Here is a 21,180-nt window from a genome sequence, read left to right as displayed (position 1 = left end):
TTGCCCTGGACTGCACTACCTTGGACTCCACGCAAGACGGGTTTTCGGGAGCTGCACTTTCCAGCTGAGAGGAACTTTATTAGTTCTTTTCAACAGGAAAGTGCAGCACGCGAATAACCTAGTTCAGATCTGGTGCAGGAGGTGCAAGCGAAAAGAACGCACGTATTGTGCTTCGGCTTTCAGATAATTCAGATATAAATATCTATTATAGTAGGCCAATACCACCTCCCTACAAAAATGCTTTTAGAATAGAAAATGCCCTGCGTAATTCCTGATCAAAATTATAACAAGAAGGAAAAATAAAAAAATAGCATATGCTGTTCCGATTGTAGCACTGCTGCGTGCGCTGTTGATGCGGACCTGAGTTTCATTCCTTTTTTTACGGACGGAAATCCGTTAAAAAATACACGCAATATAACCACGTTTTCTGGAAGAGTATTTGACAGTCGGAGCATCTGTGATTCCGCGGTGCACGTGAATGCCACAAGGGCCAGGCCTACTTGAAGTCTTCGGTGCGCTCGGCCAGCCGCCGTAGGGATGCTGTAGTTTCATTTAATTTCATTTTAATACCTTAAGGGCCAAAACACATTACATAAGGGGGAGAAATGTAGATGTGGATAACAAAAAAATTTACAAATAAATATGCGGAAAAAAATGCAAGTGACTACGTGAAATACAAACAATTCAACAGGAACAACAAAACTAGAATAAGTACAATTCATTACACATTTCTTTAAAATAATGTAGGTTACCGAAAAAAAAACAAAATTAGCAGGCAACGAGTTCCAATCATTAATACGTGTTAATAAAGGAAAATGTTTAAAATAGTCACTATGAATTAAAGGAACATATAATCTGTTAGTGTGATGAGAGCGTTCAGAAACATAATACGGTGCACGCTGGTATCGACTCTGTTGTGAATAAAGTTTGTGCATTAGTTACAACCGGTGTCCCTTCCGGCTTGCTTCTACCAGAGTCTCCTTTGAATTTTGTTATGCAAGAATCCCTATCATATTGATTGAAAATAAAGCGCACAGCTTCTAATTTCTGAAAGAGAGACCTTTGCCAGGGGAGGGGATCCCTACGATTGAAGCATATTCTAAATTTGGACGCATGAATGCATTAAAGGCAGGAAACTTCACTTCTGAGGATGCTAAAAAGATGGTAGTTGTATGCAGACTACGGGAATTAACGAACGTGGAGGCAACGCCAAAATGAAAATAATGGAACGGCACGCGTTTATAGACGACGCCACGCTTCAACTGCGCACAAAAGGCGCAACAGTCAGTGGCAAAAGTGGGACACGCTGTAAGCTGTGTAAATATGCCTAAGCCAGTTTCGGACGTCATTGGAAGCAATGCCCACTGTTGACCGTTTAGTTTAAAAAGTGGAGCTCTCCGTACAGTATGTATGCCACAACAGGGTAATTTCTGATGTCAACTGCTCTTGAAACTGTGCTGCCCTCTTCACTTTCGAGTATCACTTTCCCAGTGGGGCCAAACACCTTTCGAGAAGGCTACCCAGCTGACAGATAAGATTAACGTTCCCAGGGTTATCCTAACACTGGCATGTACCGTACGAGTGACCATGAAAATCGCGTAAATATTTGCCTCACACCGTCACTACTCGGAATCCCCGACAACCTGCCCGACCTGTGCGCCCGAAAAAAAAAAAAAGGGGGGGGGAGGGGGCTTGTGCCTCTCCCCCTCTGGCACATTGTAAACTCTCCACCTATGCATACCAGACACGTAGGGAAGGAATATCGAAGCGTCTATTCCGTCTCTTTCGCCGCCCCTGTGTGTGAACCAGGCTGGTGACCAGGCAACTGCAAGCTGGGTAGCTAAACGAAACAGCACATTGCTGCGCTACCCCGCGCAAGAAATGCATTAATATTTAAGAATATAATAATAACCTAAACGTCCGATTTGCAGGAGGCGTCAGCTGTAAACTTTAAAACTGAAGAATTTTATTTCATTAAAGAGCGTGTTGAAATGTGTATCTCATTGGACAACTCTTGACCGACGACTCTAATATGCTTACTAAGAAGTAATCGGTAGCGTCAGCTGGGGCATTTTCGTGAAAGACTCTGTAGTAGTACTGCGACACTTGTAGCCAATAAATTCCAATTTCCGATATATCGCTTTAATTTCTTGCACATGCACACACCAAAGGATGAAGTCACAGTACCAAAATTATCGCAAAATTATGGCTTAGTTAAGAAAACTGGTATATCAGTTTGAAATTATCGCTCACTAAATCAAACAATTTCACATTTAAAATATTCCATTCCCCAAGAGTTAGTTCGCAAAATTCATGTGCCAAGTCAAAGCTATCGATTAGTAAATAAAGCATAATTTCACTTAAAGCCTTCGAGTCGTGAAACATACAGAACAGCCCAGTGCTCTACCCCATTGCCATGCTCAACACCTCACCCCGTGGTCTTGTTGTCAAGAATAGACAGAATCCGTCTAGAATATTGTAACGACTAGAACAACGGTTTGCGATATGTTTTCTCGAAAAAATCTAAGGGCAGTGCTGATTAGCAACCGTTGCGTATTATGTATACATCGGAGTTTTTCCGCGAGGATGCCGGGCAACGTAAACTATATATAAAAGCGGTAAAACTCAGTGCAGGGGAATATCAAAAAGACGACACGACACTGTTTTTTTAAGTTCCCCTGCACCGAGTTTTAACGCTTTTATCGTGGACTACAAAATAGATCGGTTCCTTACTCTTTTTAAACGAGTCAATTGCGTCAATCTCCTAGGAGATTATGATGAGGTTCACCTCTGACAGAAAACGACACTGGGCTTTCATAGGTAGCGACTTTAGCGCTATTCTTCTTGACTGAGGGCGACATGGCACACGTGAGCCAGCGTAGGGTGAGGTAAAGTGTGATTGCGGCTAAGACGCAATAAACAATTTGATTTGAAACAATAACACATTTTGATTACTGTATTCATGAAGGACGATGTAGAACTCAGTTCCTGCTCAATAGTACATCGTAGGGATCATCGGGTGTCTGGTTGGCGTTATCCTTCGGTGTACGTTATACATAGGGTTGTCAATCCCGAGCCATTTTTGCAGTCCCGGGATTTCGGAATTGTTTGCTGTCAATCCCGGGATTCCGAGACGGGATTTCGGGATTGTGACGAGCTCAGATGGTGCTTCCAAGTAGAGTCCTGTGCGGGTCAGAATTATCTGACCCGCAGGTTCAAATCCGCACCCGACACGCAACCCTTAACAAATTGAGACCAGCATCCGCCCGCAGGCCCCATGTTCTTTTTTTCTTCTTTTTTTCAGAAGCTCAGCCGCAGCCGACCCGATACCCGCAACGCGATGAACGTTCACGAGTAAACTGAGAGTACTCCCTGGTCAACGCCTCAGGATTAGACATGTCTGTGTGCATAGTTTATTGTATACAACATCAGCGCAGAGAGCAAAAAGGTGCAAATGCGTGTTGGCTTGTGACTTGAGGCATGATCATACGAAACGCGACACGAACAAAGGACACACAGGCGCTGTTGCACCTTAACAGTGTGACCGTTTGTTCCACCTTTGTTAGCGGCGTTCTACTTCATATTTCGAGCGACTGCAGTACAGACGCGTAAGAGATTGAGCAACTCGGTGTGCTTTCTAATAGTGTTTGTTAAGATGCGACGACCTCAGCCGATCCGCTGCTCGAACGACACCGAAAACGTAGACCCGCCGCCGCGGGTCACCCGTGGTGGCACGCAGGTCCCGCGGGCCGTGCAGAAGTCTACTTCCAAGTCAATTTACCTCAATTGACTATATCGCCGTGTTGTGCGCAGTTCATGTGCGGTTTGTCAATGCTACATTTTCCTGAAGGAAAGCATTTAAGCATGTAAGGTAGTGACGGCGAAATGGTTCCTTTTTTTCTCTTCATTTTTTTTCTACGATAATGCCACTCCTTTTTTATTAATCTGCATTTCACTTTTGCAATTGAAAAGAAGGCGAGTCCCACTACGCTTGAAATAACAGGAAATATTACTTTATAATTTCCTCAAACAGTATCACATTCCACTTGAATGACGAACAGCAACAGAAATAAAAAAAACTAAAAATGTCCAATAAAGATGAATGGAAAGAAACAAAACATTAAACGGTTTACAACACCGTCGCTGCGTGCTGATACCATTGTACAACGATTGACACACGACCTGAGAAAGCACAGAGCTTCGAGGGTGGTGTCCCCCAGTTCGGAGTGAACGTTTGTGCAAATACTGGCTGCTAAACTAAAGGTCTGATCAGCTTCTGCGCCAGAAGAAACGACAGTCAGCAGGTACCTGTACGCATGTGCAGGCAGCGGTCCTCTGCCACCTCCAGCCATAAAAAGTGCCATTACCTTACGAAGGAGTGAGTCTGTGCCTGATGGCCTACAGGTGTTGGATTTTTCTATTATATCGGCTCGCACAGATTTTGCGGATGGAATCCGGGTACTTGAGGACGTCAAAAATTGGTCGAGATCCCGGGATTTCGGGATTCGGGATACCCCGATTGACAAACTGCGGCGGGCATCATACCGCGACTTATCGTGCATGCAGAGTTGCCAAGGCGGCTGTGGCCGCTCACCGCGGCGAGGTCTGAGTGGGAAGCTACACACCGCTCCTCTGAGAGCTAACCGTTCACACCCTGGTTGTGCAGATCTTTCTGCAGCCCATTTCCCGAATCTTCCGGGTAGCAGTGAGGAGCCCACACGCGAGAGCAAGGGATAGTCGAAGTCTTTCGCCTCCGCCGTCAAGAAGCCAACCGCTACTTTATCAGAATTGCCACCTAAGGAAGTTTGCCGGCGCACGACCAGCTTGAAGCAGCAAACCCCCCGTGAACCGGAGGGACAAGACAACGTCTTTGATTCTGTACTCGTTATGCTATTTTCTGCGATACGCGTCATCGTCCAGCAACTCCCGGTGTCAGCCGACCTACCAGCGGTTCAAGCCGTGCTTGCTCTGAAACCTCTACTAAGTGGTCGTGGCCCCCTTGCAACCCGCAATGAATAATGCAGCACCACTTGCACCAACAGTTCACCATCAAACAACGGCTATTTTTCAGTGGAACTCGCGGAGCCTGAAGTCGAAGACGTCGGACTTTCGCCAATTTGTATGGAGGGACAAATTTCCCGTGCTCTGTATCGCTGAATGTGTTATCACCAAGGACTTTCGACTATCTAACTACCTTACGTTCGTCTCCGAGCCCTGTGGTAGGACAAGCCAAGCCGTGCGGCGCTTTTTGTCTGTTCTGATATTCCGGGCATCCAACGCCATCTGCGTGTGACTGGGACTGGAGAATATGTCTGCTCCACAGTTCGCTTTGCCCCTTTTGACCTCACAATCGTCTTTCTCTATCTCCCGCCGGCGGTCAACTATAACGTGAATGAACTGGGAACGCTTATAGATGAGCTCCCTGCGCCTTTGTGCTCTGTGGGGACTTCAACGCCCACAATGTGATTTAGGGCAGCACACGCTGTGATGCAAGAGGTGAAAGACTTGCGGGCCTGTTTGCCGACAGGAGTCTTTATGTTCTAAATGATGGCTCTCCGACGTTTATTCACACCACGTACCTTTCATCGTGTGTTGACCTCACTGTTGCATCGCCAAACGGTAGCCCACCGGTCTGTATGGCGCGTGGATGCTGACACCCTTGGTGGTGAACACCTACCAGTTTTGATCAGTATACGACATGTTCGTCAGTCATCTGCCACACATTGCGTTAGACGGACAAACTGGCAACACTATCAAAACGCCATCAAGATTGCTTCTTCAAGTGGTGGGCTCCGAAATCAGGACTTCCGTCGCGCAGTGGCTAATGCGACGCAGGAGGACATTCCGACTTCCTTTTCATTTCTCTGCAGTGGACGCCGAATACGAGTGGCTCCGGGACTTTCTACTCCTGTGATTCAACGGCACCCGTTCCGCTCCCTGTCCTTGGCTACCTCGCGTTCTGAACTGTGCCTTTCGGAGGACTATTGCGTGCGCCTCACAGCGCAGCCTCCAGTCGTGCTCTCATCAGCTCAAGGTCTTCCACCCGGTATGCAGTCTTCGAAAGACCCGGCTCTGGACCTGCCCCTTACTCTTCTCGAGCTCGACTCTGCACTACGGGACTCTCCTCTGCATACCTCCCCTAGAGCAGACCAGATCACGTATAAGGAGCTTCGGCATCTTCCCCTGTCAGGGCGAGCATCCCTCCTACGGATCTTCAATCAGAGCTGGAGCCAAGGGGAAGTCCCTAAGAGTGGAAGACCGCGATGGTGGTCCCTTTACTCAAACCAGATCAATCACCGCATCACATCGATTCTTTCCGCCCGATAGCTCTTACAAGCTGTGTGGTGAAGACCTTGGAACGTATAATATTCAATCGCCTGACCTGGTACCTTGAGAGCAGAGAGCACGGGTTTTTTTTTTTCCCGGGGAGATGGCGGGTGTTCGCCCAGGCCGGTCAGCAATGGACAGCGTCCTAACTCTAACCAGTAGGACACAACAGGCAAGGGCCGAAGGTTTATTGACAGCCGCTGTCTTCCTCGACGTCAAGAAAGCGTACGACAGTGTCCTCCATAGCGCAATCATGGCGACGCTTCCAGAAGCTGAAGTTGGGGGCTGCCCCTGGTCATGGATTAAAGACTTCTTGGCTGACCGCTCCCTGGTTGTGCGCACCCTTGACGGGGACACTGCGACGTTCCGCGTGCACCGTGGTGTCCCACAAGGGAGCGTCATCAGTCCCCTCTTATTCAATATCATTATGGCTTCTCTTCCTGCGCAGCTTCATAATCACATTCGCATTACAATATATGCTGACGACAAATATGTATCTGGATGTGTTATAGCCACCGAAGATGACGAAGTGCGCATCGAGCGCGTGCGGATTTGGCGCGTGGTTGCGAGCCAATAAACGATTTTTGCATGTGGTTGTTAACCGGACTGGTCGCTTGTCTCGTTCGCTCCTGTTAGGACTAAAACATGGTGTCAGAAAGTTCTAGAACATAACCACGCTTCCACAACGATGTCTCTCCCCGACGGCGACACACAAGAGCGTTCGACATTTACGGCATCCTTGGCTACATTCAATGTAACGCCACCTGAACCTTTCACGTTCAAGACGCCGAATGACTGGCCCACTTGGAGGAAACGCTTTCTACGTTTCCGTGCTGCCTCTGGCCTCAACGACAAGGCTGAGTTAAGCCAAGTAGATGCACTGATCTACATTATGGGTGAGCAAGCGGAGGACATATACGCCACGCTGAAGCTTAGTCCCGAAGACGCGCGCAAGTTCGACAAGGTGCTAGAAGCGTTCGATGCCTACTTCGTTCCGCGCCGCAACATCATCTTTGAACGTGCAAAGTTCAACACGAGAGTACAACAGGATGGGGAATCTGTGGAGGAATTCGTGACTGTCCTGCATTCAATGGCAGACTTATGCAACTATGGAGCGTTGCGCGAAGAACTGATTCGCGACAGACTGGTTGCAGGCCTTCGAGACAAGAAAGTTTCGGAACAACTACAGCTCGACTCTGAACTCACTCTGCAAAAGGCTATCACAGCGGCTCGCCAGCGAGAAACTGTCCGGCTGCAGCAAGCTGAACTTCACAAAGGCAATGACGCTACAGTACATCGACTAACGACGCACAAAGTGTCACCGGGGTCCGATTCAAGGACACTGGCAACCAGGAAGATTCACGCAGGCACAACCCGTCCTTCTTCAAAGTCAGCTTCCCAAAAGCTCTGCCGGTGGTGCGGCCGTGACAGGCACGCAAGACAGGACTGCCCAGCAAAAGACAAGATATGCTCCAAATGCAAGAAGAAGGGGCACTTCTCATCAGTTTGCCTTTCGTCTAAGCAGACCCAATCTGCCCCCGACGGAACTACTGCATTTCTAGGAGTTGTAGCTCATGGAGGAACGTCGAAATGGCAAGTCCCAGTCCTTGTTCAAGGAATACCGTTAACGTTTAAAGTTGACACAGGGGCTGACGAAACGGTTATACCAGAGAGCGTTTTCCTTAAGCACTTCACGGGAATCCGGCTCGAACCTCCCAAACGTCGCCTGCGGGGTCCAGACGGCAAAATGCTGAAGGTCACCGGTATGACCTCTCTCCAGACAGTTTTTCAAGGACAAGAAAGCCAACAAGACATTTACGTCTTGAAGGAACTTCCTACATGCTTGCTTGGTCAACCAGCCATAGACAGCCTCAAAGTCCTTCCGACAATACAAATGCTCTCGAAGGCATCCCCATTCGAGGAATATGCTACGGTCTTTCAGGGACTGGGAGTTCTACAAGGAGATTACGACATAAAGCTAGCTCCTGATGCTAGGCCCTTTGCCCTTTCATCTCCACGGAGAGTACCATTGCCCCTATACCAAAAAACCAAAGAGGAACTTCAACGTATGGAGAAGCTAGGAGTCATAACGCCAGTCATGGAACCGACAGCCTGGTGTGCGCCAATGGTAACCGTCCCAAAGAAGTCAGGAGGAATTAGACTTTGCATTGATTTCACTCAGCTCAACCGCTACGTACTGCGTAAATTTCATCCTATCCCTTCTGTCGAACATTCACTCGCAATGCTAAAAAATGCAAAGGTCTTCAGTAAACTCGACGCAAACTCGGGTTTTTGGCAGATACCGCTGAGCGAACAAAGCAAACACTTGACGACGTTCATAACTCCGTTTGGGCGATATTCCTTCAACAGACTTCCATTCGGGATATCGTCCGCGCCAGAACACTTTCAAAAACGAGTGGCAACGCTGCTGAAGGACCTCCACGGAGTTTTGTGTCACATGGATGACATACTCATTTGTGGAGCAAATCAAATCGAACATGACCATCACTTGGAAGCTGTAATGACACGCATCCAAGAAGCAGGGATGTCGCTCAACAAAGACAAATGCATATTCAGTGTTTCACAAGTGACCTTTCTAGGTCACATCGTCGACGGCTCAGGCATTCGGCCTGACGAAGAAAAGGTGAACGCCATTCTCAAAATGACTCCCCCTACGGACAAGACGGGCCTCAGGCGGCTACTTGGGATGGCAACGTACCTTACACGCTTTGTACCCAAGGTAGCAGAACTACAGCCACTATCGTGCATGTTAAGCTCCAAGCAGGAATTTGTGTGGGGCGCACCACAACAAGAGGCGTTTCAGAAATGGAAACAAATCCTCTTTACAAGCCCTGTCCTCGGCATCTACGACCCAGCCACAGAGACGGTCGTCACCGCGGACGCATCTTCCTTCGGCCTCGGAGCTGTCCTGCGACAAAAACAAGACGGGAAATACCAAGTCATCGCCTACGCCCCCAGAATTCTCACTGATGTCGAGCGTCGTTATGCTCAAATAGAAAAGGAGGGTTTGGCACTGCTTTGGGCGAGTGAGAAATTCCGAGACTACCTGATCGGGAAAAAGTTTCTTCTCGAGACCGACCACAAGCCCCTGGTGAGCCTGTTCTCGACAAAACAGCTTCATGACTTGACGCCGAGGTTACAGCGCATGCGGATGCGTCTCATGCGATATACCTACGAAATAACGTACGTGCCAGGAAAAGACCTTCTAGCGGCAGACGCCCTGTCCCGTACACCTCTCCGGAAAACGGACGGCACAGACCTTACAGAGGAGATCGAGTGTTTCGTCCACTATGTGGAGACGCACCTTCCAGGGACAGCGAGAAGTCTACTTGACATACAGCAAGAACAGGAGAAGGACGAGACGTGTCAGCATATCATCAGGTTCACCAGACACGGGTGGCCTACTCGACGAGATCTCGGGCAAGACCTTAAACTCTTTTGGCTAGCACGGCACCAGCTGGCAGTAGCCGATAGTCTGCTAATGCATGGAACGCAGATTGTCATTCCCAAGACCTGTCAACAACAGATTCTCCAGCTTTTACACGAGGGCCACTTCGGCTTGGAAAAATGCACCACACGAGCTAAACATGCTGTTTGGTGGCCAAGTATCAACGACGACATCGCACAAACGGTGAAGAACTGTCACGAATGCTTGCAACTAAAGACAAACCGGAAGCTACCCCTCATTACAACAGACTTCCCAGACAGGCCCTGGCAGAAAATAGCTATGGACTTGTTCCATTGCCAGGGATCGTGGTGGCTCATTGTAGTTGACTATTACTCGCGGTACCCAGAGCTAGTCCGGCTACATTCATTGTCCAGCGAAGCCATCGTGAATCACTGCAAATTCATATTTGCACGACATGGAATCCCCGAAGTTGTGATAAGCGACAACGGTCCGCAGTTTTCGCAGAGCAGCAGCTCCCCTTTCGCCCGATTTTCAACGGAGTATGGCTTTCGACATGTTACATCCAGCCCAGGCTATCCGCAAAGCAATGGACTTGCCGAGGCGGCAGTGAAGATCGTTAAAATGTCTATGAAGAAGACAAAAGATCCGTACAAGTCGCTGCTACCATATCGGGCTTCACCCTTGAAAAATGGCTATAGCCCAGCGGAACTTCTAATGGGACGACGGTTGCGCACGAACGTACCTGTCGCGCAGTTACAGCTTGTACCGTACACCCCTGACTACAAGAAAGTGGCAGCCTTCGAAACTAAAAACAAGAGGGACGAAGAGAGGCACTACAATAGGAGACACGGGGTGCGGGAGCTACCTCCACTTGGAGTCGGCACAGATGTTTGGGTAATAGATCTGCAACGGAAAGGCGTTGTCCAGGGACAGACTCCGCAACCGAGGTCCTATTCAGTCTCCACAGAGCAGGGAGAAGTCAGAAGGAACAGGACGCATCTAGTTCCTCTCCCAGGCCAACCAGAGCCCAGTACATCGACAGTGAGCGCTCCGCAAAGCAGCCACCTCGAAACGGACACTTCAACCGACGTACCGACAGACCAACAGTGCACCGACACGACCCACTGGCACACAAAAAGAGGGCGTTGCGTCATTCCTCCAAAAAAGTATCAAGCTTGATCTTTATCTGACTTGACTTTGACTTGACTTAACTTGACTTTATCTGCAAACGGAGGGGGATGTGTTATAGCCACCGAAGATGACGAAGTGCCCATCGAGCGCGTGGGGATTTGGCGCGTGGTTGCGAGCCAATAAACGATTTTTGCATGTGGTTGTTAACCGGACTGGTCGCTTGTCTCGTTCGCTCCACCAGCTCCCGTGGCTCAGTGGTTAGCGTGCTGGCCATGTCACGTCGAGACTGGGAGGTACCCGGGTTCGAATCCCGGTACCGGCTGTGCTGTCTGGGGTTTTCCTGGGTTTTCCTCAGACGCTTTCAGACATATGTCGGCACAGTTCCCTTAGAAGTCGGCCCAGGACGCACATTCCCCCAGGGCGTCAGTCGTGACGTTGCCCACATACGTGAGGCCGACAACGGCAAGCCCTATCACCACCCACCACCACCACCATCTCGTTCGCTCCTGTTAGGACTAAAACACTGGACTTCCACCGTTCGGCGTGACACGATAAAACGCCGACTACAAGGTTCATTAAACATCATGTCAAGATACCTCTTGCACCGCGGCTTGGTTGTCTCGCCTAGCAAGACGGTAGCCATGGCATTCTCACGAAGACCATTCCATAAGCACCCGCTTTTCATTGATGGCTCACCCCTGACCTTTGTCACGACCTGCCGATACCTGGGGATTACAATTGACCGTGGCCTGACGTGGTCCCAGCATGTGAAGCTGCTTGCTACCAAGGCAAACTATTTGGTAAATGTACTCAGGCGTATTGCTGGTGCATCCTGGGGCCTGTCATGCTCTGACCTCTATCGTGTCCATCAGGCCCTGGTGTTGGGGACATTGCGGTACAGCTTACCCATTCTGCATGGTCTCAGTCGAACCAAAGAATAGGAACTGCTCAACATCCAGGCCCGTAGTCTCCGTGTCTGTTTGGGAGTCCCCAGGACAACGCAGACGTATTCTGCCTTGGCAGAGGCGCGAGAGCAGCCGGTTCACATACTGCGGGATGGTGATATCCTTCGCGCTTATACACGCTACAATACACGGCACCCGCTCCACTCTCTTTGTCGCATTGATGAGGGCTGCCCGGCGTCTGCTTTCGGCGGTGCCATTGTCCGCCTGAAAGGGAGCATTCCATCTCCCGCGTCTACACCATCCTATGCGCCCGCAAGGGGGCTCTCGAAAGACCCCGTATTCACTTTAACATCCCTGGCCTCCAACGCAAGAAAGACGTCCCCACAGTCGTGGCCCACCAGCTCACACTGGAGCACCTCGCCTCAACACACCGACGAAGTCGCCATATATACACCGATGGCTCAGTAACCCAAGGTAGTTCGAGCGCTGCTTTCTACGTTCCGGATGAAGACCTGGGGCATGGTTTCAAACTCCCCTATACAGTGTCCTCGACAGAAGCCGAGCTTTTGGTATCCTGGCAGCACCGGAGCATATTACCGAATCCGGGCACGGAACGTGGGTCATTCTTACCGACAGCAAGGCATCACTAGATATGTTGTCGTCACCTCGCCCCAGCATAATAAGCGATTTGCATACCATGACGCTTCAAAAATTCAATGAACTCTTCGCCACTGGTTACAACATCACGTTTCAATGGGTCCCTGGCCACGTAGGCGTGTATGGAAATACCCGAGCAGACGCAGTAGCGAGACGCGCTGGGTCTGGGTCACACTTCGGCCCTGGCACTTGTGTCGCTTACAGCCTCCGCATGCCGTCTATACATACGCCGTCGGTGTGCCACATGTGCTCAGCAGTTCCGTGCCAAAACTACGACTTACAACTCATTCCTACGGTCTATCGACCCATTGATGGAGTTCGTCATCACTTGCCACCGCAGCCGTAAAGAAGAATCCCTTCTCCACCGCCTACGACTCAACGTTGCCCGTACACCCTCACTTCTCATCAAGATGGGTCGGCTAAATTCACCAAACTGTAATGTCTGTTGAGTGGAAGCTGACATCCCACACCAACTCCTGTATTGCCAGCAGCACTTTCAACATAGGGACACCCTCCGCTGCCGTCTGCTCCAGATTGGCTGTAACGACTTTGCGGTGGCCGCTCTTCTTGGCCCCGTCTTAATGGCCCCAACCAGTGGGCTGTCACTGCCGCTCTCCTCAGTTTTCTCCGAGTCTCAGGACTCGTGAACTGCATGTAACGTTTTGCTAGTGTTTATTCTCTTTTTTCTTTCTTTCCTTTTCCTTTCCTTTTGTTTCTTTTTGTTTCTCTTTCCTTTTCCTTTTTTTTGTTGCTTGTTGTTTTTCTTTCCTTCCTTTTTCTTTTGATTCCCCCGTTTTTCTTTTTTCTTCCATTCCTTTTCTTTTTCGTTTTCCCCTTCCCCCTTTCTCTTTTTTTTGAGAATAGCAAGCCCGCTCTTGCCTGGCTAACCTTTCCTTTCTTTTTTTCTTAATAAACATACCCCCCCCCCCCTTATTTATACATTGAACTCTTTCGAATTTCCGCTAATTTTAGGTAGTTCGCGTTACACCAGTAATACACGTTGGCGAGCAAAGTTAAGCTAACACTGATACTAAATAGAAGTATCTTGAAAGAGAATATATGCAGGTTTTAGCAAAAATCTTCCTGGAAACAGCACCGCGAGCGATGCTCCCCCGACGACACGGCCCACTCGGGGGCGGACCCCGTTATCAAGGGGCCTCTCTCCAGTATATGCGGGACCGGCTCCCATTTGTCTCTCTCCTAGATTCAGACAATAAAATTTGCGTTTGCTAAGCGCCACAGACAAACCGACAACAGCATGTGATGCCACTGAGAAAACGAGGAGAGCTCTCTCGACAGACAGCATCAGCATATATGTGTAGCGTCCCAATTTCGCAGGAAGAAATAAATCAAAAATAGACATCCTAAAGGTGCACACACAGACTTCAAGTACCCCGTGCAGCTGTCGAAACACATGACCGATAACGCAGGCCAGGAAAGCGGGAGAGAAAAATTATTCACTAGATTCGATGATATGAACCATGGACTGCGTTCTCCACGCTAGTTCGTTATACGTTGACTGTTGCGGCTCTCACATGAAACCGGTGGTGTCGGTGTGAGCTGGGGTGGAGCCACATGCAGGGTCTGCGAGAGGGCGCAGCAGGGGATAGAGCCCCGGAGCCCGGGCCCCTTCAGGGGCACGACGTTTACTAGCACCAGGAGACGTCAGGAGGGGGCCCCGGCAGGTCACATCCGGAGACATCCCGGGGGTGCGCAATTTCTCTCTCCGGCCATGGCCATAGTGCGCGGGGGCTCCATGTGTGGACTCCACCACGATAGCATTTACTGGCCCCTTGTGTTTCATATAAAATAACCACTGTTATGTCGTGCCTGATCAACGCGGTCTTACGTGGAAAGCAAATATCAGCTGATATTTGAGAATATTTCAAAAGCACATATTATTCGAAAAGTATGTCTGCTTTCTTCTTCTTTTTTTTTTTCACTCATCCATTTCTAAACCCAAGATAGTCTGTGTTTAGCATATGTACTTTGGAGGAGCCTCGTAAATTTTTCTCTGATGCGGATTCGCATTGACTATTCCGGTGTCTCAACTTTGCCTGCATCAGGTTTAGTGGTTTGTGAATCTACCTTTCGGGGCAAATGAAATTGTCCATGCCACATTGATTCCCATTTTGCACCCCCTGCTTTTGTGAAACTGATGCCAATAAGATCTATGCAAGTTTAGAATAATGGGGGTGAGTCACATCAAGTGTTGTGCGAATTCGGCTGCTATCGCGTGCGGGTTTTTTCTGGAACGAAATACATCACAGTACAGCTCTTATCATCGGAAGCAGGCTTTTCCATGAATATCCCTAATCGAGCGTATCATAAAAAGGATCTCCGAACAGTTGAGCTTCTATCACTTCCTCTGCACACAACTCATTGGTGAGTACATCTTTCTGTCCTGTTTCGTGCATTCCATACTCGTGCACGTTGCCGCCTGTGAGGTGTTGCCTGTGTAGAAGACGGAAATGTTCACTGGCCGTTATAAATGCTGTTATTCTGGAAATTACTAACAAAAAAACGTAAGTAGTAAAATGATCATTTTAGGCTATTTTAGCTTCCCAGTCGGACGCCTTCTCTCGCGCGTTAACAAAACAAACCCCATCAAAAAATAAGTCAGAGACTAAAATTCCTTCCGATGCAGATGCTCCTAACCTAACTTTTGGAATTACCTTCCTGTACTTGACATTGTTTTACAATCTGTTCCCTGTACACATTCAACGAATGTTTGAAGATGTGTCATAGTCAGCGACCTAAACAGCAGTAAAAGACAGAATTGTTCACCGGCCGACATAAATGTTGTTATTCTGGAAGTTAGTAACAAAATCATATTAAATGTTAAAATGTTCGTTTTAGGCTATCTTGGCTTCCCAGTCGGACGTCTTTTCTCGCACGGTAACAGAACAAACGCTTCAAAATATAAGTCACAGAGAAAGAGATTGCTTCGGATGCAGATGCTCCTAACCTAACTTTTGGAGCTTCGTGTACATGATATTGCTTTAAAATTAGTTTTTCAACAAGTTTAGTTTTTTTAGTTCAACAAATAGTTGAAGATGGGCTATAGTCTGCGACCTAAAGGCACACATTTCTCACCAACGCATCCATCGTCCATTATTAAGTTGATTTACAGATGATATTTCCAACGAGTTTTGCTAGTTTGAAGCTGACTAGATTGCTTTATAACTCCTTTGATTGGGTACACAGACATTTTCCCATTTGTGCATCGTTACATGTGAAGAACCCGGCTCGCACAGCCAGACAAGGGCAACGCAACGAACTTTTTTGATGAGCTATTCAAAGTCATCCAAGGAATGCAAGTTTTTGACGAACGCTGGATTGTTTAAATTTTCCATTTGCTCATGGTCTCTTCTTGCATGCGTACCACGTCGCTGAACACACAATATTTCTACTCATTGCTATTAGATTCTTTATTGAAGTATTTATTATGATAGGGATATAATACATGTTATGTGTGTCTAAACCCGATCTAAACCCGATCGTGTGTCTAAACCCGATCCTAAACCGAAAGTAGCGTTTGGTGCTTTTTTTCTGTCTATTTTTTTTTATCTGGCGCTCTCGAAATGGCACGCGGCGCTACGGGAAAAACGTTTTGGTAGGCTGCGGTTCCAAATAAATCCCGCCATTGGATGTCGCAATGGAGCTCGCGACGAATCACTGGAACGTGATGCATTCAGTGCGCGTTACGGTTGCGCAAAGGTTGCGCATCATGACCCTGGCCATTATATCACGAGGATGTCGTTGAAAATGATCGATAAGTGTGCTTCCTACACGAGAGTTCCTATCTCATTCGTTAAGCAGAGATCTACATAAAGTGGCAAATTTTCCTGCAACAGATGCACCCAATAGAAGTTGCAGTTTTTACAGTTGAGTTGGCTTGCTCCAATATCTTCTCACATAGCAAGCGAAGTGAACTTTCCCTGATGAAACAAGACTGAGCATGGGCTACACAAATTCGACGAAAATGCACAACGAATCTGCAACGCGAAATTTTATCGGAAGTGAACTTTTGTTCCAGGGTTTCACGGGATTCTTTGCATAGAATCCTAATTCAAGTTCAGACATTTGAAGGGATGTAAACCGAAATGAAGTTCTCGATGTCGTTGTTGTTGAAGGAACGTGAGAAAGATTGATAATTCACATGACATTATAGTCAGTGTTCCCTATAGCCTATGCAAATGGATCTAGCGCAAAATGGGCGTTAAAATGACATGTAGGATTTACCGCACTATACATTCGAAAGAGATATTATGATAATATCGCAACAAAATCATATAATATATGTAAGAGGGACTCCCACCTGGCTCGTGAGGTCAAATTAGAGGCTGATGAAAACGAAGCCAGCACGCTATACGGTGTCTGCCTAACTTGTGTTGTGCATATCGATTTCACTGTTGGGTACTGTACTGAGCTCTCTTCTCTGAACCCTTGCTCGACTCTGAAAGGAACACCGCAGAATAATATTACTCTGCGGTGTCTCTCCGCTGGGTTAAGACCTACGGAGTTACGTGCAATGCAATACCTGTGCGTGATACAAATTGCCTGCCCCTGTCGTCGTCCTTCAGCTACGGTTATACTAAGCATCCGTTATTGAGATGCTTTTCTGATTGTTGATAATTTATTTCTAACCACTACACATGTATTTAAATCACAGAAAAAAGGTCGGTGTAACATTGATAACCCTTCACTTCTAGCCACCGATCAAGATGCAGAAGGCCGTCGTTATCATCCTTGTGCTGGCCTTTGCCACCGGTAAGACTTATATCTGTAAGACTTAATACGCGCGCAATAGGTTCTACTTCTATGTTTCAAATATATGCTGCCTCAACTGTAAGTGTCATACAATTCGTTCTTTGGTTCGAGCAAGCTCACATGCAGGGTCACATTTTTTGGGGGTTTCCTGCATATGCGCATTTGCAGAAATAAAGGGGAGATGTGAAGTGGTAGTCGAAATTTACCGTTTACCTAACAGATGAAAAGACGTGTTTACGAATCCCTCACAGCCGCTTCGTTCTTTAATTGTCTCTTTCTCATTAGGCCACTAAAGGGGCATTGGACCAAGATGTTGTGCTACTTGGGCAATTTGTTTAGCGCATCATGGCCATAGTTGCTTATGCGCCATTAAACACCAACTCATCATCATCATCTGTGGACCAACGTTCGGTCGCGCATCACTTCCCTTATGAAAATTAATTTGGCCAGTCTATTGACTTTATTTGGACATCCTTTAGCCCTTTTGGCCTTTCTTTTAACTTTGACTTTCTATAGACTATAGTCCAAACAGTGGCAATAGACTTCGTTTAGCCCTCATTTGTCCTGGATGTCCAAACAGGCTATCCAAGGCAAGTCTATTGACTTTATTTGGACCTAATTTTTTAGCTCTAATTTGGACCTAATTAGCTCTTCGCGGATATTGGATGACAATTCCGGATAGGTAGTAGGGGTCTTAGCCTGTCATACCAAGCGAATGCATCAACACAGCCAATGAAGTTGAAACATCGCTTGAGTTTACCAGAAAGTGTTCAAAGCCTCTTGTCCAAAATGGAGAGGGGAGTGGATGCCGTTAAGCGCACGGGAAGGGAACGGGCCAGAGCGAGTTCGAACCACATTCAGTTCAGTAATTCAGGGTAAACAGTTAAGGAGTTGGCAATAGCTCTCAGAGCATGCCTTCATTACATGACACCTCTTACATACAGCTGTAATTAGCTTTCTAATCTACAGAGATAAAAACAGACATGTGGCACTTAGAGTAAGAATTATGTGGCCTTCAGCACGCAGTCTCTGTAATTCACGTGCCTCCCCGCAGTTACATTGGTCCAGTCCCACGAAGAAGCTGAAGAGGCTTCACACTTGAGACTTCGTCGTAAGTACAGCATCATGAATATCTGTCAACGTTTCACAACGCATAAACGTACTTCGTACTTCCAAACGAGATGAGAGGTCCAAGAAAACAGACATGTTGATTGAAATATCAGGGAACTGCGATCATCATACTGTTATTACTACTTCAATTATTTATTTAGTTCTTTATTGAGTTGTTTTTAAGCCGCTTGATATAAATCACAATCAGACCGAATTTGAGGTCCTGTTAACCTTCAAGCTCTAAAGGGCAAGTTGGTTTCGCATGTTCGTAAACTTCTCCACAAAAAAACGCGTGCCATTGTTCGTGTGAGAGGTTAGGCCTACTTTATATCCGCACTTACACGATGCATCGAGAAGAGTGTCCTATCGTCCTAGCAAACAATCCGTTGTTTGGTCGCCATTTGATTACATATTCCTTGTACCCTCATAGGTGCCTTTCGCTGTCCAGTCAACCACTATGAGTGTCACAAGCACTGCACGTCCATTCAAGGATACAGGGGCGCATACTGCGGAAAATACATGAAAATGAGATGCAAGTGTTACTGAAATATGTACGCCCTATAATATGTATAACATCTAATTAAGGGACATGGACTAAATAAAGGACGTTATAGTGGCTCCCTTGTTTTGAATTCCATGTACACCCGAGTAATGGTATCCATTACATCACTCTCGCATAATACACAATCAAGCTTGTGGAAGCCACTCTCTTGTAATGGTGATGGTGGGAGGCGAAGGGGCTCGCCGTTGTCGGCCTTACAGAGGTGAGCAATGTCACAACAGACACCCTGGGGAAATGTGCGTCCTGGGCCGACTTCTTGTAGTGCGCCAAGAAAGAAGAGGGGACAGCCAATTACCTGCCCCGTAATTTATTACTGCACGCATTCCTTACTGCCAACAGCTGCTTAAAGGAAGTGACAATTAACATAACTCAAACTCCTGCTTCATTTGTGCAGCTGTCCACAAAGAGTCACCGTGCAAAATATTTCCGATGTGCGGCGTATTGTCACTGCGCAATAAAATTTACAACAGACAGGCTGAGAACGGCAGTTGCGGGCGAGGGCCGCAAGCCACGCGTGACGTAGAAGCTGCTCGGTGCCTTTTTTCTTTTTCTTTCGCCTCCGTCTTTCGTCTTCTTTCTTTTTCTTTTCATTCATCTCAGCTCACACGCCGTTTATACATGTTTCAGCTGTGCCGTTGGACGTCACTGGTCACGTGCAATAGCCCGTGATACGTCACGCCGTCTTCGGCTTCGCTTCGGCGCTCTTCGAATGTGGAGAGGGTTCTTTAAAGGTGTGTGGAACAGAGCCTTGCGCGTGCTGTCTGGGTTATCTGCGCTCATCGTTCTTTCGCAGCAGCTCATTTTATTTGTTGAAGAAGACTTTGCAGCGAAAAACTGAAAATATTTTTGGGGTCACTTCCATGCTCCTTTAACTTCGGCATTACTTCGTACCGTATCGCTACAGAAGGACGACACGACTCGTGCGGGCAGAGGAACAGAAACAGAAAACAGAAAAACAGAACGCTCATTTACACAATGCGACTATGTTTTCCAAAAATTGCGGCAGAAATCGCTGTGCAGATCGCGGATGAAATGTGATAGCATTTGCCCTAGCAGCGCAACATCTTGGCTGAATATTCGTCCAATATTAGTCTAATCCTGGGCAGGAATTGCCAATCTTGGCCCAACATTGGTCCAAGACAGGATGAATTCTGCGCGAAGATTTTGTGCTGCTGGGGTATGAGCTCATCGAGCATTCTTCGATGATGGACAGTAGAGACGTGTGGAGATTGAAGTAGCTGACATGCTGACGTGTTGACGTGCTGAGCTTGCGTGTTAATGCCCCGACGAAGAAGCAATCTATAACTCTGAACGAAACTAATCTTGCTACAGATTATAACCCTTATTTCGCGAAATGCAGTGCAGCGCGCATATAAGACCTGTGGCCATTTCGTGAAAATCGGGGATCGTGAAATCAGTTTTCTCTATATATTTTTTCTGTATAGTACGCTTCAACGTCGATTATGTGGTGAGTCGCAGGGAAGGTTATCCATATATTCTGCAGGGTAAGTTCATAGCGGAGTCGTGCAAGGAATTGAAATTCCGTGTGTACGTGAGTCTCGGAAAGGGTCTTTGAACTTCATATCTCAGGGAGCGGTCCTGTTTTGTGTATGGGAGGTGTTTGTTCTTCCATCTAGTATTTCCTGTAGAGACAACAAGCACTGGAAATGTATTTGATTCCTCTTATTTCCTCTTTTCTTTAAAACGACTACCACACAAATGCGGACATAGAACTTTCGATTCAATGCCTCGAAACAACAGAGAAAAGCGAGCTCTGGACACGAATAGAAACGATCAAAACGACCAACGGCGTGTAAAACTGTAATATCTTGTGTTGTGGAAGTCATTACCTCCATCGATGGAAGACCGAAGCTGATTATTTAGCAGCTGTCGGATGATGCGCTGCTTTCTAAGAAGTTCGAAAAATAGAATTGTGAAGATGTCGGCACAGTTCCCTTAGAAGCCGACCCAGGACGCACATTCCCCCAGGCAGAGTTGTACGTAACGCGTTACTAGTAATTGCGTTACTAATAATCAATTACTTTTTCAGTAATTTTTTAACGTAATCAATTAATTTTGTGACCAAATAATTTTCTACACAAACTCATTACAATTTGCGGTAATGAGTTACTGAGTAATCGATTACTTTTTTAACCTTCTGTCAACAATGGCAACCCTTTTCAGCAAGCCAATCTGTTCTTCTCTTCCACCACGAGTTCGACTGAAGCAATGACGCAGTGTGACGGCCGTCTCTAGTCCATACTAGAGTCACTACGTGTTCCATG

The 21,180-nt window shown here is 47.3% G+C and overlaps 1 protein-coding gene and 1 long non-coding RNA gene across 2 annotated transcripts; both read left to right on the top strand.

Annotated features, from left to right (window-relative positions):
- The first annotated feature begins 7,015 nt into the window (after positions 1 to 7,015).
- LOC135388442 (uncharacterized protein K02A2.6-like) lies at positions 7,016 to 10,936 on the top strand. The gene has a single exon (XM_064618018.1). It carries the CDS (start codon positions 7,016 to 7,018, stop codon positions 10,934 to 10,936), a length of 3,921 nt encoding a protein of 1,306 aa, XP_064474088.1.
- Positions 10,937 to 14,841: 3,905 nt separating this feature from the next.
- Positions 14,842 to 18,949, top strand: LOC135372133 (uncharacterized). Its single transcript, XR_010415845.1, has 4 exons — positions 14,842 to 14,975; positions 17,166 to 17,223; positions 18,278 to 18,334; positions 18,764 to 18,949. It is a non-coding gene; the product is annotated as an uncharacterized LOC135372133 (long non-coding RNA).
- Positions 18,950 to 21,180: the final 2,231 nt, after the last annotated feature.

Source organism: Ornithodoros turicata, chromosome 1, assembly GCF_037126465.1.
Source record: "Ornithodoros turicata isolate Travis chromosome 1, ASM3712646v1, whole genome shotgun sequence".
NCBI lineage: Eukaryota > Metazoa > Arthropoda > Arachnida > Ixodida > Argasidae > Ornithodoros > Ornithodoros turicata.
Note: the sequence above shows the minus strand (reverse complement) of the source record. Positions and strands in the feature narration are given on the sequence as shown.

Coding starts and splice junctions, on each gene's coding strand:
- LOC135388442 (XM_064618018.1), top strand. CDS start 7,016: ATGTCTCTCCCCGACGGCGACACACAAGAGCGTTCGACATTTACGGCA.